We start from the raw sequence: 15,618 nt of genomic DNA, 5'->3' as shown, positions 1-15,618 counted from the left end.
TTTTGTGCCTATTTTTGCATTTTTCTCAAAAAATATAGCCCATTGGTGACAAGTAAGATATGTATATTATAGGGGCAAGGACTACAACTACTGCACTGAAAATTTTATTTCAGCACAGACAACAGTTGTGGAGTTACAGTCAAAAATGAGGGAAAACCAATATTTGATCAATAAATCAATAACTACTTGCCTTGAGTTGCTGAATCTTCAGTGCAGTAGTTGTAGTCCTTGCCCCTATAATATACATACCTTACTTGTCATCAATGTACTATAATTGTTGAGAAAAATGCAAAAATAGGCACAAAATTGGCCAGGGGTGTAGTACCCCCTTAACTTGAAATGGGTAACAAAAATTAGTCGATTTGCAAGCTTTTAAAATTTTTATAAAATCTTGACTTCAAAGAGCCGTTTTTCGTTAACTTTTTGAAGCCTCCGAAACAAACTGTTCAGCAAGCTTGTGCAAATATAAATAAAAGAGCTCATCCAATCTATTTATCAAAATGTAGCAAAGTAGATCCTCAAGTCACATGTTTTTAAAACATGCAGATATATATCACCGTTTGAAAATGGGACCCAATACAAACTTTCCGTTAACAATTGAAGCCTCCGAAACAAATGAAGCCTTCGAAACAACAATAAGATTAATTATCATCTATGCATATCTAAATTGGTGTGTTTCATACTGATATCTGCATTGTAATTATTACTTGATATGTGCAGAATGTCATAAATTTAAAAAAATTTTGACATTATGGTTAATGTTTGAAAAATATACTGATACCCCAAAAAGCCTGTTTCGGAGGCTTCACATGCAAAAAACACCATACATAACAAATGGGTGAAAAAATTAACATGTGATAAATCTACAATATCTGCCGCATAGAATCATTGATTCAATACACACAAGAAAATAACAGCTTAGATGATCCCAACACTGTTGTTTTCAAAAAACTACTTCTGCAATGTTTAACAATTGTTAACATGAAGCCTCCGAAACAAAAAAAATGACTTGCTGGGATAATTTAATTTTTGTCACAACTGAAATTCAATACTTAGAAGCAAAGCATGAAAATTGGTAATTGTGATATTTTTTTACCTATTTTTTTATGTCAACTTGTAGTAGTTAGCCAAATATTTTACTTTTATTATCACCTGTGTTGTTAACTGAAGCCTCCGAAACACGAATCGCTTGAATTGCCAATTCTAAAAATAACTCCAATTTCTGTGAAACTTGGCTGGGAGGTTCCTTTCATCAAGTAGTATTTGTACATGAAGTTAGACATTCAAATTATTTTAGGAACCCAATTAAAACTTAAAAAATATGTTTAAGGTTTGGAAATTTCCATTGTAAATGACACTTGATGTTAAAAATTTTCAAAACTGCAATTACAAACATAGCAAAACATGGTATACAATTTAACTTATATCTGTTGACTTACTTTGGAATGGGATTTCACATGTATTCCAGCTTTCATGTCATAATTTTCTGAGGTTATGTAAAATACATTTTTTCTTAGATTTTAACCAAAATGTTATGGAAATGTCAATTTTTTTATTAGAAATCAAAAGGTTTCAGCCTTGAAACATTATTTTACTGGAATTTAAGTTGCTTCTATGCATGATTTCAGTAAACAGAAACATATTTAAGTGGTTTGAAATTTTGACCCTAAAAATCAAAAGTTACACCCTTTACTGTGAAAATGACCATATTCTGTCTTGCAGTGGCGTATAATTCTTTTGGACATGGGGGGGGGGGGTGAGGTTGGAAAAAAATTCTCGAAGTATACTGAATCCAGCATCTTTTGGCTCCAGAATAAGTTTATGGAACAAATGTGCGCGAAAATTTTGAAGCCAAACTGTTGAAATATGGTGCACTAGCGGAATAAATTTGCGCGAAGTGTGGAAAATGTGCACTTTTAAATCCCCCATCCCCCCGTGATCTACGCCTATGCTGTCTTGTCGAGAGTTGAGAGTACCGCCATGTTGGATTTTGTAGTGGCAGATTTGAATTTTGTGAGTGAAGTTTAACCTAACACTGCTGGGTGTATATCATCGCGATTTGTCCGTACGCCAGTGAGTGGTGATGCAACTGTGTGTACACACTGGATCAAATCAGGAAAAATGTGTGATTTTTGAGTGCAAATGTCGTGTACATCAGTTTTAGAAAAATTGCGATTTGCACGATATATGCATTTTCCAAAAAGTTCAAATAATTTGCCATTTAATAAATTAAATTACGTGGCGCAGAGTTGAATTCAATATAATTCAAGTCCTATACATGGTCTATTTTCTATACTTTTTTTAATGCACCATGGAGTGTATTGCAGATTTCCATGGATTAATTCTTTCAATTTTTTTGGAAAATGAATACTTTAAAGTTGGATATCTTGGAAAAATCTTAAACTTTATGGCCAAACTGAAAATTCATGATTATACCCAAAATTCATAAATTTTTGCATGTTGCGAATTCTCCCGTGCTTACAGGTTGGGTGGTGGGGTACAGAGGGCAACACCCCTGCCCTCCAGATTGGGCTGAAGCTTACAAGTTACAAAAGCTGATGATAAATTGCTAAAATTGTCATTGAGATATCCAACAGATAGCTTGTATTGTTGATATGTGTATGAAAATAAAAATATCCCAAATATTGTAGGCTATAGAAAACACATGTAGACTGGAATGTGGTCATTGATACTCACCTTTAGGATACAAAACACATTGTAAAGCAAAATATCTTTTGCGGCACATGTACACTATTTGAAAACAGCCATCAGGTAAATTTGCAGCTCATGTAATTTTCGTGAAATAGAGGTTACTCATGTGTGACTTCTAACAAAAGGCACTGGTTCCCGTAGTATTCCTCATTCAAACCAATTCAATGCATGACCTCGGAGTTACCTGCATGACTTTGGCGGGCTATTTTGAAACAGTTATGGTTGCACATTCAGGTACTTCTTTTGAAAGTCCTAAACAAGGTATAGCAGTCGCTAATAGGATATGCAGAGGCTCTTATAGAACACGGATAACCTCTATTACACATTTTCTATAGAAAAAGAAACATTTGCGAGCATAAAAGCTTCATGTATCTCAATCTATGTCACTCGCAGAATTCACAAAATGTTCAGGCACATGAACATTTCATGCTTTATTGTAAAAGTGGTAATTTTCGTGTGTGTAATATTTTGTGCTTTGCTGATTTTGAATTGCTTGTTTTTAATTTCGCGATTTGAGTCTTCTTACATACATGTAGACCTATGTATTAAATAAAAGAACAAATTTGCATGTTTTTATTTTCGTGGTAGCTGTGTTGTGCGCGAAAAGTGTGAAAATTAATGTACCACGAAAATGTGCACTTTTACAGTAATTGATAGCAGGGTGGTATAGATGGCCTGCTGACCAGATGATATCACAATATCATGGAGCAAGCAGTGTCCGGTCTTAAAGTATTATTCAGATTCCTTTTACAAAACCATCGCGTATACGTGCGAGACGTCAAGCGTGTGCCTTGGGCCATGTGCAAAATAATACGCGCTGGACGGCTAGCAGTATGCTTAATTTGTAAAAGGAAATCTGAATAATACTTTCGGGTCAGTGACTCTTGGAAATCTAAAGGTATCTTGTCAGGGGTAGCATGAGCACAAAATATCAAAGGGTCCAATTGAATTTTTCTGAACCCTTTGGTACCTGCAAAACTAATATTTAAGGGGTTCAATGAGAATTTAAGGAGTCCATTTGTGCAAAATTCTAAACTTTGGAACTGGTCAAATATTCCAGTGAAATTATTAGTGTCATTGGCCTATGGCGTTTCAGAAGATTTACTGATCAATCTTTTTATTTTTATATTATTAATTGACGATTCTTATATACTGATTTACGCCTCCATGCATCGTAAAATTAAGGAGTCCATACAGTTTTTATCGGACCCTTTGATCACTTTCAACTGTGATTTAAGGAGTCCAAAATGGCCAAAATAAAAAAATAAGGAGTCCCTGACTCCCTGGACGCGCAGACTCCTTATTATGCCACCCCTGCTTCTTGAGGTTTTTTTCAGCCACTGGGTGTGCCTGTTACAGCTTGATGGTCGGCTATGAAGTCTTCTATGCTGAAGTTATATGTGGACATCCATATCAAAAGGATGCACTTGTCGGCTGCTACATGTGTCTCTTTTACATAATAGCTAGCAATATATACCAGACTCATCTCAAGTGGAAGTCACTTCAATTAATCCCCATGTCATATGGTTTAGGAATGCTGATAACATTCTTTGGTGACTTGGTATGATATAGTGACCTACACTTGAGATGAGTCTGGTACATATTGCTAACTATTATGTAAAAAGAGACACATGTAGGTGCTGACAAGTGCATCCTTTTGATATGGATATACACATATGTGATGCAATCAAGCAAAATCAGTTGAAACTTAGAAATATTAAATTTTCAGTTATAGGATAGTAAAAAGCATACAAACTGCATTTTGCCGGAAACCCCATTGAAATTGAATAATCAGTTCCAAAGATATGAGCAATTAAAGAGTTTCCAAAACAGCATGAAACTAAAGGAAATATTATTACCTTTGTTTGGCTGTATCTAAAAATCAATATTTCCGAGTTCCGACTGATTTTGCTTGATCGCATCACATATAATGCTATACAAATTGTTACTTTCAGATTATTGAAAGTATGAAAAGCAATTAGAAGCTGAATTTATACATGTACCTGATCATTGAGTGATTGGATGCACCACTTTTGGAAAGGGATGGGCAATCGCCAAATTTTTCAGTGCATCACCCGTCGCTTTTGCATTTATATTTATACTAATTAGGGCAATAGTGATTGCAGACGACAATTGAAATGCTATAAAATACATTTTTAAAACATGGTAGCTGACAAATTTGAACAACAGTGCAGTGTAAATTGTATAGTATTGTCATTTGCCAGTGCAACATAGTTCATGTTGTGAAATATGTGTCACATTTTTGCTTGCCATTTTGAAAAGTTCAATCTCAACAGGTCAATATTTGACAAGAAATTTACACTACATACATGTACAATGTGCATTCTGTATGGTGTGTAATCCGAGGTCTGTATTATTGAGGGGAGGGATACGAGGGGAGGGGTGGAATCTTAATGGAAAGTAATGTGCTGATATGTGCAGCTCTAGATTTGAGGTGTAGTTCCTGGCTCTATTGTTTATAGATTCAGGTGCAAATTTCATAAAACTGGTTTAAGGGGTGATTTTTAGAAATTTTCTCAAAAAATCTTGATGAAATTGTTACAAAATTTTGCCACATTTTGAACAGAAATAATTTCAGGCTAGGTAATACCATATATTGTCTGTAATAAATATCCCTGTCATGTAATTTTTCAAAAAAGGCATGGAGGCAAATTGTCAGTGAAAAAAGCTTAAAATTGCTGCAAAATATCGGAAGTATCACTCCCTTCCCTCGGACTCGGAGGTTCACTGGTTTGTTTCTCTTTAATCATGTAGGGCAGCACCCATGGGATATGATATTACGGTGGTAAATACTACAAAATTACACCTCAGTGTATTTAAAGGAAGAATGTGATTTACTCAGTGAAATTTTATGAAAATTAAGTGATTGTGAAAGTCAACACTGACATGATTGATGCAAGTTTCTATGCCCTGAGTGTGTAATGGTCATAAAGTGGGATCCAAATAATAAGCATCTCAAATATCTTCAAATGTCAATAATCTGAATTATCTGATTTTCAGATTTGTGAATTCTGATGAGAGAAAAAATAAACATACATGTACAAACAAACAAATAGCCCAGCCTAGACCTATTTTTTTTATGACCAAATTTAATAAAAACATTCACTCTACTGTCTATGACAAAATATATCCTCAATACGTAAACTGTATCAGCAACAAATAAATACCATCCATGTAAGAAATTAAGGGATCTAAAATGAGCGTTTATTGCGTTTCGACAGTATTTTTTGTGGGACATGAGAGCACCTCGGACCTATCGAATTGCGTTCTGAATACGAAGCATGTCTTTCTGATATCAAATAATTTTCATTTTTTGAAAATCACAATATAATACAAATTTTATGACAAATTATAGAAATTTGATATTTTTCAAATTTTGATATATAACAGTCCTCGAAGTAAATTATATAAATCTAATGATATATTCTTAAAGTGTATGTAGCAGGGAGGAGGAAAAGCCGACGGTCAATTGAAAATTTTGACCTTTCATATTGAAGATATGGATTTTTTTTCCCAAAAAGACCTAATTTGTTTTGGTGTTTTGGGAAAAAAATCCATATCTTCAATAATGAAAGGTCAAAATTTTCAATTGATCGACTTTTCATCCCACCTACATACACTTTAAGTATAAATCATCAGATTTATAAAGTTTACTTCAAGTACTGTTAAATATCAAAAATATCAATTTTAATGATTTGCCATAAAATGTGTATTAAATTGCGAATTTCAAAAATCAAAATTATTTGATATCAGAATGACATTCTTCAGTATTCAGAATGCAATTCGATATGTCTGATGTGCTCTAATGTCCCACAATAAATACTGTCCAAACGTTCATACCCCACCCCTTAAAATTAAAAATAAAATGTTTTGAACAAATCAACATATGTCATCTTAAAATGTGTATCAATCAAGCTTTCCAATATGAAATCCTAATGTACCGGAGTTGAAATTCTGGTCAAGGACAAATAATATTAATATTTTTCCATTTCCTCAATCAGGAAAAAAAATCTTGATTTGCTGTTCATTTTGTGGTTATAAATATTGCAGTAATGATTTTGACATTGCAATATTATTAAAAATTTAAAAAGCATTTCTGAATTGGCAATGACGTAACTTTATAATTGTAGCTAAATTCGAAAACAAATTTCTTACGCACAGTTACTTGATTACGTCAAAGAAATATAATGATGCTTTTGAGGAATTTAAATTAATGAAAATGGAAATTAATTGTTATTAATTATAGGTTAGTATTGATAACAGAGTAATTAATAACAGGGTTATCATTATTTGGTTAAAGGTCACCGTCAAGAAAAAATGCATTTGTTTCAGTAATTAGTGTCTGAAAATTTGAAATGTATCACAAGGAAAAAGGCATACTAGTAACACTAGGATCCACAACAAGCTCATCCATCAGTGTGCAGTTCTTTAACCCGCTACATTTGCACATTCATTGAATGATCTTTGAAAATCTGGGTACATATCTACATGTAATGAATTGAATTGAAATGAACAAAAAACACATTTCGATTCATTCAATGCATTGAATTGAAACGAAAAAAATTAAAACATTTCAATTCAATTCACTGAATTGAAATGAAAAATGGCCAAAATCAAATTCAATTCAATTCCTATTCCAATGCATTGAAATAACACTAGATCACACCTGTACATATGTAATACAGCATTATGTAAGAAGCACACATAGTGTAGCCAATGGTAATATTGCTGTCTACTGTAGATAGCTCAATACTGACATGTAATCCAAGAATTGCATGACATGCTCTAGATGCGCTCACACACTCTGTATACTAAGGCACTCAGAGGCTCGTAAAAGACACTAAAATAAGATTACAGGTATATGTATGGTGATTAACTAAATTGCACACTACACGTAGAATGACTAGATACCATTTTTGTTTTTCAGCTCAGCAATTTCTTGACATGGTGCACTTATAGAGCTGCATTTTTTCATCTTGTGATACATAGCAAAATGTAGGGAGCCTTCAAGTGGCCCTATATTTACTATTTTTCCCATATTTTTGAACCCTTTGTATATTTTCCATTCCTACATTGTTACAAAATACTAGAATCACCAAATACTCCTTTACTGTCTCTGATACCATTAGGCCAAAAAAAATTGTTGTGTTGCCCTCAAGTGGGAAAATGGGAAATTTGGGTTGACGGTCGGATTTCTTTTTTTTTTTTTTTTTTTAACCTTCAGTTTTTAAAAATCGCTTCATTGATTTTTTGAACAAATCTGTAAAAATCATCATTAAAAAAAAAAAAATGCCGACCCTGGTCGGGCGGTTGAGGGCAACACAACAAATTTTTTTTGGCCTACCAACTGTATTTGACTTTCACCATCCTATATTTTCATAAAAAATGTTCCTACACGTATATTAGTCCTATATTTTTGCAAGGGCTAGCTTGAATCCCTGAAAATGATAATAATACAACTAAATAGAAATTTATATTTTCGAAGAAACAGATTGAGTAGTAATTATCTATGCAGGATTTCCATTCTTAACTGACCTGCATGAAAATACTGTCCTAAGATGAATGATATTGATCGGTTTGTTTTCTCAAGTTCAGAATTCAAGATGTTTCAGATAGCTATCCATTTTCAAGGCTTCTGGAAATTAAGAGATTGTCAGAGATTTCTGTACAAAATATTTTGCTTTGGAACTATATCATGGGACGATCAGCAATTTATGTACAGTATAGGCCAATTTGATCAACAAATATCGTAAAATATCATACCTGCATGTAAACTATATCATAAACATTTTAATTCCCTATAAATTTCAGCATACAGTGTTGTATGTAGCCTGTGTACCTTAACCATGGTTTCTGAATTTAACGCCCTTCCTTCAGCCGGTCGCGCAAACGAATGTAAATCATATCTTCATTTTATTTTGATGTCAGATTTTGTCCTTCTCAGATTGCTTTGATGTTTGGCATTGCTTCCCTTTATTAAATAAATGAATAAATAAATAATAAATAAATTTTGGATTTATAAAGCGCCTTTCTCCAGATCTTAGAGGACTCAAAGCGCTGTAATTTCGCTGCAATGGTGAATCATCACAATCAGATCGCATCAACTAGGCCAGTTGCTGCCGAACGGCGCACACCGATCTGCAGTAACATCCACCAATTATCTGTGCAGCTCCCCAAATGCCATTGGGTGAAGGAAGTTTTGATAACCAAACAACTAATCACCAATTTTTGCAATACAGGAGGAAACCGGAGATTCCGGAGAAAACATGCGAGAGCGAGCATGGAATCGGGATAAACAAAGTGCACATGAGTCCTTGGGCCTCGCCGTTGATTGAACCCGGGACCTCAGTGGTGCAAGGCGAGGGAACTACGGCTGTGCCAACTCGCTCCCCCACATTAATGCTATGCTTATTCCAAACAATTGCAAAATTTGAAGAATTTTATGTTATGGTTTGACAATTCACTGATAAATACCTATAATTCAAAATTTTGATGCAAAAGTTGTGATACTTTTTTCAACCAATGAAAGTAGAAGATAATTGCGTTAAAAAGATTGGATATGACCAAAATGGGTTCGTACATAGAACTAAATGAAATTGAGAGAGAACAAGATAGAATCTAAAAATAAATATGTAAACAAAATTTAATAAAGTGACTTAAGAAAATTATAGATAAGATTAATAACAAGCAAACAAAATATTTGTAAACTGAACAACAATCTTACCCAGTGTAAATCAATATTGCCATGGAAAATATAAATTGCTAAACAGCGAATATAAACTATAATCTAATAATATTTATAAAAATTTTATTTTGCATCAAATACATAAATGTATTTGTTACAAATTTGTAAACATGGAATTTACACTATTGATCTGGAAACATGCTGCGTGTAATTATAGGCTTTGAAAAAGCAAACAAACAAATAACCCCCGGTCTTTTCAGAGCTAACATAAAGTACAATATTGTTGTGACATGAAACATGTCTCACTAGGGGATTTTGTACTTTTTTGGTTTGGTATGGAACAAAAAACCAAAAAAGAAACACCCACAAAAAAACAACCCAGTGATTTATAGTACGCAAAGCATCGATCAGCATACAGGAATTCCCTGACCTGGGTTCACTGACCACTGTGGCCCAAGACACATAAACCATAAATAATAGCAACATTTAGGGACTTGCAGCTAAATAGTGCACACCCTATACACACCACAATAAACCATCACAGCCAGGATCAGCCCCCTAAGTTCTCTTACAGGTAAACAAGACAAGCAAGCAGTTAGTTCCTTGCCCAGGGGAATTTCAAGTTAGCTCAAATATTTACAAGAATAAACAGAAACTGCGCCAGGGATCAAACTCACATCGTCAAACACCAATGCACTAGAGTCTAATGCCAATTGAGCTTAGGGGCTGTGCAATAATTATGAGCCGGGGGGTAAAATGTTCAAATGGCTTGCCAAAAATCGGCTCACCAAAAATTGCTTGCCCCCCCCCCCCTCTCGGCCGCCAAAAATCTTTGCCCCCCTTTGAACATGGCAAATTTTTGGGATCCAAATTTGCAAATCTTAAATGGTCTAGATGTATGTTGCGAGCAGGAAATGTGTGCCAAAAATCGCTTGCCCCCCCTCTTGACTTGCCAAAAATTGGTTGCCCCTCCTTTCAGCTCGTAAAAATATCTTCCCCCCAATTTTACCCTCCCCAGGGCTCATAATTATTGCACAGCCCTTACTGACTGACTGGCTGGCTGATTAAGCACTCATCAACTGGAAGACCGAAATGATGATCAAGTTGTTAAAATTGATGTAGAAAGCAAGTTCGAACATTGTTTGAGAAGTTGAGAACATTGAAAACGTAATACCCCCCTTTTTTCTTACACAGACATTTCTTGTGAGCATTCAATTTGATTTCCAATACATAGTCAAAACCTCCTGTGATACCATTGATTCAGAACATTAAAAAGGCATATAGGGAAAACATGCATATAGCTTAATCCTAACCCTACCCGTGGTTTTTGTGCTATCGGAAGAGAAAGAAGGACCGAAAAAGGAGAGAAGATGAAGAAGAAAGTCACTTGGCACCCCCGGGATTCGAGCCTCGGACCCCTCGCATGCCACATGCAGAAGATCCCCAGCATGTAGCTACACAGGTGGCGTTGGCCCGCCAAGCGATTCCATGGGTATATATGACTTTGTCTGATTGCGTCATCAAGTCCCGTGGAATCCGTGCACGCAGAGCGGTTTTAATAGTGAGCTTTAGTGAGTCCTAGTTGGGTTAGGGTTAAAATCTTAGTTTGTATCATCAAAATGCAAAGTAAAAACAAAATAATACCCAGCTTTTCTACACTTATGTGTACGGTACAATAATTATTACTTTTTCACCTGATACATTTTACAAGCAACAAACGATATTTGTTGTATGGCCATGGAGCAGCGCTTTCCCAGTCAGCCAGCCAGCATGTGTATGCTGAGCAAGTAAAAGAGTCAGTTGATCAGCCATGCTAAATGACCTTTGGTATTTCGTAGTGACCCAGGGTATGATGCTGGCTGCTAGTCTCTCCTACATACTTGAAAATGCTACTGTTAATAAAACAGCACAATTTAACTGTGTGAAAGTCTAGTGTGCTCCTTACTCGTCTTCATCTGCATGTGTATGTGTGTGTTGCTGTACACACTAGCCGTTGAATTTACCCGATTATCAAGAAGAATTTGTAACAATTGCAATTTATACAAATATTTTACAGGTTGATACATGTTGTTCTTTAAAGTTTAATTTAGAAAATCATGATATTGTCAGCATGTTTTTATTTAATTTTTCAACAAAAGAGCTGTCAATTTATGTAAATTTTGTGTGGAGTAACGCTGATATTGTGTCCAGTGCGCTGTCGGATTCCCCAATGGGTTCTGGAGTGTTTAATTGCTGTCTGATAATGCAAATAAAGTTATGTTTGCTGTATTACAGCGAAGTATTTTTTGTTTGTTTCTAATTTTTATTTTTTTAAAGCCTTCCCAATTTGAAAGATGGAAGTGGACTGTTAACATGAAAGTAGTTGGAAAGGGGTGTGTGTTGGGCATTGGTTTAAGAGCTTTTGTAGTGGCATAGTTACATGTAATGCAATTCTTGAGTCTTGACCCTTCACACTTCCAATGCCCACTAAAATGAGGTTGTGTCCCTTTACATTTAATATGTACATTATAGAGAACATGCAGTGAGAGTCCCCATATATATGATCGAAATATAGTCCTGCATTATCGAAATTGTAGTACTGGCATGCCTGGAAAATGTGGCATTTGGAGAGAAAATTTACTATTTAGATGGAAATTGTTGAATGCAATGTTGCTTTCTGAAATAAAGAAATACCTTAAGACATTTGGGGAAATATTCCTAGATACTTAAGGTGAAAATTGACAGGAGGTGGTGGGGGGGGCATGCTGAGGGGCAAAATTGGCAAATTTTGTGCAAAATTCCATAAAAAGTGGAAATTTACGTGATTTTGGGGGTTTTGCCTCAAAAGTGTGTGGGGGGGCAAGAAAAATATTGCCCCTTCCCGTAGCGCCGTGACTGAACCATGTGCAAGTTAAGTGTCAGAGCTATTCTAAAAGAGAACAGAAGGGGAACCATCCCTGGTTCTGATATTTGCAATCAATTCCATCTACATGTACATAGCCGCTTTCGCCAAACGTTTGACAAACATTTAGCGATCAAAACGTTTGTCAAACGTTTACGGGCGTTTACGAAAATGTTTGACAAACGTTTATGCTCGGAAATTGTTTGACAAACATTTGGCGAAAACGGCTGTGTATAGTAAAACTGTGCACGTAAAGCCTGTGCGACAATAATCAAAATTGAGGTACAGCACGTACATCGGAGGAGGAAGAAGAAGTGGGACATGGACTCAGTGGGAATTTAAGTGGGACATGGACTAAATAAGTTGGGACTAACTGGATCTGGACCAAGTGTGATTGGATCAAATGGGATTGGCCCGAGTGGGAAATCACCAAGTTGAGAACTACCTGGTCTAATCTCTTAGGATCAATTACACTGTACATCTCGACACTAGATTTATAAAGCGACAGCCAAAAGCACTTTTAAACAACCCGCTTATGTATTACATGTAGTACAGTTGGGCTGTCCATGGGTACATAATATAGATTGATCCAAATGATCTGTGACGACTATTGTGAGGAAGCTTAAGGCTCTGAGAAGATATCTTACACTCCCCACAATGCATTTCTTCAATTTCAATTTTCTGTCACCAATTTTCTGTCTAGTTCAACATATGGGTCGATATAGTGACTAAAAGTACCTCTATGAGCAAGTCATGTGCGATTTAGTACAATTTTCACAACTGCATCATGTTAAGGCATGATTTTCAGTTGTGAGGCTTATTACCTTTCAGCATGTGTCTGCCAACATCAATTTCATCCATTTGAAATATTTTCTCTTTTCAGATCAAAGAATATGAAAAATTGGATTCTGATGAGGAGCGATTGAAGAAAGCAAGACCTATCTTTGACGACTTTGTAATGAGAGAGTTACTTGCAAGTTCACATGTAAGTTTGTCAAAATCATAGAGTAAATAAGTACAGATAGCGCCCCAACAGACAAAGTCCCTGTGCGCTGTATACATAGAACAATTCATGCCCACTACACCCAACCAGAAGTGAGCAGTAAGCGAATGGCTGCTCTATTAGGCTACCTCTTAATAGGCAGGGTTTTCTTTAAAAGCATTTTGCTGAAGGGTTATTTTTAATTTTTTTTGTATCCTTTCACCTTTCAATTGTGAATTGTTCCACAAAGGGCGGGGAAGGGGGGGGTTGTGGCTATTCAGACCAAAACTTTTTGTCTCCAATTTTTTCATTAGAAAAAGTATTAATTACTACTGGCTTGTACCCACAAGCTACAATGCTCTCATGTAAAATTGAGTTTGAAATTCCCCTGTACAAGCTAACTTACTGCTAATTGTCTTGTTGTAACCGTATGCAAATTAGGGAGCTGATCCTGGTTGCGAAGGTTGATTATGGACAGTCTAGCTGCAAGTCCCTGTGTTATCGAAAATGGTTTACGGAATGATATGGAGCTGTTGTGTGGTCAGTGGCAACCAGTAAAGTGTCCAAGCTTGTGGAATAACGTCTAGGCATTGCGCCTGTGCATAGCGCACTATAAATCACTAAGCTTAAAAACATTATGCACCATCTGTTTCAGAGACTGTCTTTTGGAATCTGCAGGAGAGCATTAAATAGCTCTTCTGGTGCCTTCAAGGAGAGAGGTTTAGAGCATTTACAATAAATAGAATATAAGGAGAGATGGTCAACTAAGGGGAGCTAAAAATCACTCTCCTATTTCAGATTTAAAGAGAGCAGTAGAGAGCGATTACTCTCACTCTCCTGAAAAGACAGTCCCTGCTGTTTATTATTTGTCAAAATGTCTTTGATTCAAAGACTCCTAATTGTCCATCATGTTTTGATTGTTTACTTTGCATTGCATATTCTTTTCTCCAGTGCTTTTCTGATGATGCAGTGGAAAGGGTTACACATATGCTGACTAGAAGAGAAACACCGGCAGATCTTTTTGAGGTAAGAGGGTGAGATCTTTAAAAAGGTGAGATGGCCGAGTGGTCTAAGGCATGGGCTATTTCACCCCTGTACACTGCAGGTTCAGTGTACATAGTGTATGTGCAGCATCTCATGGATTCAGAAGTCGGGTAAAGCTGTTGTTCATGTGCAGAAGAGTCAACCCTGTGTACATACAGAAATGTTCAAAAAGAGATTGTGATTCACAAATTGAATATATCTACATGTAGAACCACTTTGACTTAGATGTGCATGACATTGACAAGGTTTCAAAAAACAAAATTTGCACCATCATAGTGGGTAGCGTGTCATCAGAGCATTGTGGGCCACAAATTTTTGTCTAAAATTCTTTCAAGTTCAATATTGGAATCCTAAGGTGTATTTTATGATCCAAAGTTGACACCTGCATCACATACCCAGTCAGGATTTGGCTACCGCTATTCCAGTTGAAATCAATACACCCCCTATGAAAGATATGACCTTAATCTCCCACATAGGGAGTGTGAATTTCAAATGGATGCACAGACTGGCGCATGCACACTGCGGCACAACACTGTGATAGTAAAAACTTCTTGGAGAGGATGGTGGGAAAAATGATAAATGGTAATCTGCCCAACAAACTGTCTAGATTGATGTATGAGCGATATTAATAATTAATATCAGCATAGCCATTGATCCTTTTTGCAACACCTTACACCTGCATCCAGTGAATAATTTCCTTTTGTAATTTTTAATGCTTTGCCGATTTGGAACTGCATGTACTTTGCTTGTTCTTTTACAATGTATGAAAATTCGAATTTTGAGTGTTCGTACATCGAAATATACATTGCGCGGTCCATGCAAATATCACACAATTTATGCACAGTGAATTTTATTTTCGCTGTAGCTGTGCATAGCGCAAAAAGTGCCAAATTAATTTTCACTGTACATATGTATAATCCTGGTATGCAATATTGTAAAAGTGGTATTTTTTATGGAACATTATAATTTTTGTGCTTAATGCAGCGTACTGCAAAAATAAAAGCACATTGATGTAAAACCACAGTGATGGTCTTTCATATATGGAGTGAAACACTATAAAATCATGCCGTAAGAACATTATCGTACTATGTGGTTTTGTGTATTATAGTTTTTTTTTATATATACTGTATACGTTCCATTAACCACCCAGTTCGCTTAAAAAAGTCATTTTGGGTTGGCGCTTATTTTTTACATTGTCAACAAATTGTCAACAGAATATTCATCCATTATCATCAGTGTGTTATATGTTTCAGTCCGTGATTCAGATTTGCATGGGCAAATAATAAACTAAAT

At 35.7% G+C, this 15,618-nt stretch overlaps 1 protein-coding gene across 6 annotated transcripts in view; it reads left to right on the top strand.

Moving 5' to 3' along the window:
- The window catches only part of LOC140135517 (G protein-coupled receptor kinase 3-like), a 108,254-nt gene that overhangs the window by 9,215 nt on the left and 83,421 nt on the right, over positions 1–15,618 (top strand). For all 6 annotated transcript variants that reach the window (XM_072157044.1, XM_072157041.1, XM_072157045.1 and 3 more), the window contains exons 4-5: positions 13,183–13,284; positions 14,233–14,307. In XM_072157044.1, coding sequence (XP_072013145.1) covers positions 13,183–13,284; positions 14,233–14,307 — 177 coding nt within the window. The remainder of the gene's footprint in view (positions 1–13,182; positions 13,285–14,232; positions 14,308–15,618) is intronic.

The sequence above is a fragment of the Amphiura filiformis genome, chromosome 16, assembly GCF_039555335.1.
Source record: "Amphiura filiformis chromosome 16, Afil_fr2py, whole genome shotgun sequence".
Taxonomy (NCBI): Eukaryota; Metazoa; Echinodermata; class Ophiuroidea; order Amphilepidida; family Amphiuridae; genus Amphiura; species Amphiura filiformis.
The sequence above is the reverse complement of the archived record's forward strand: the minus strand, read 5'-3'. Positions and strand labels throughout refer to the sequence as shown.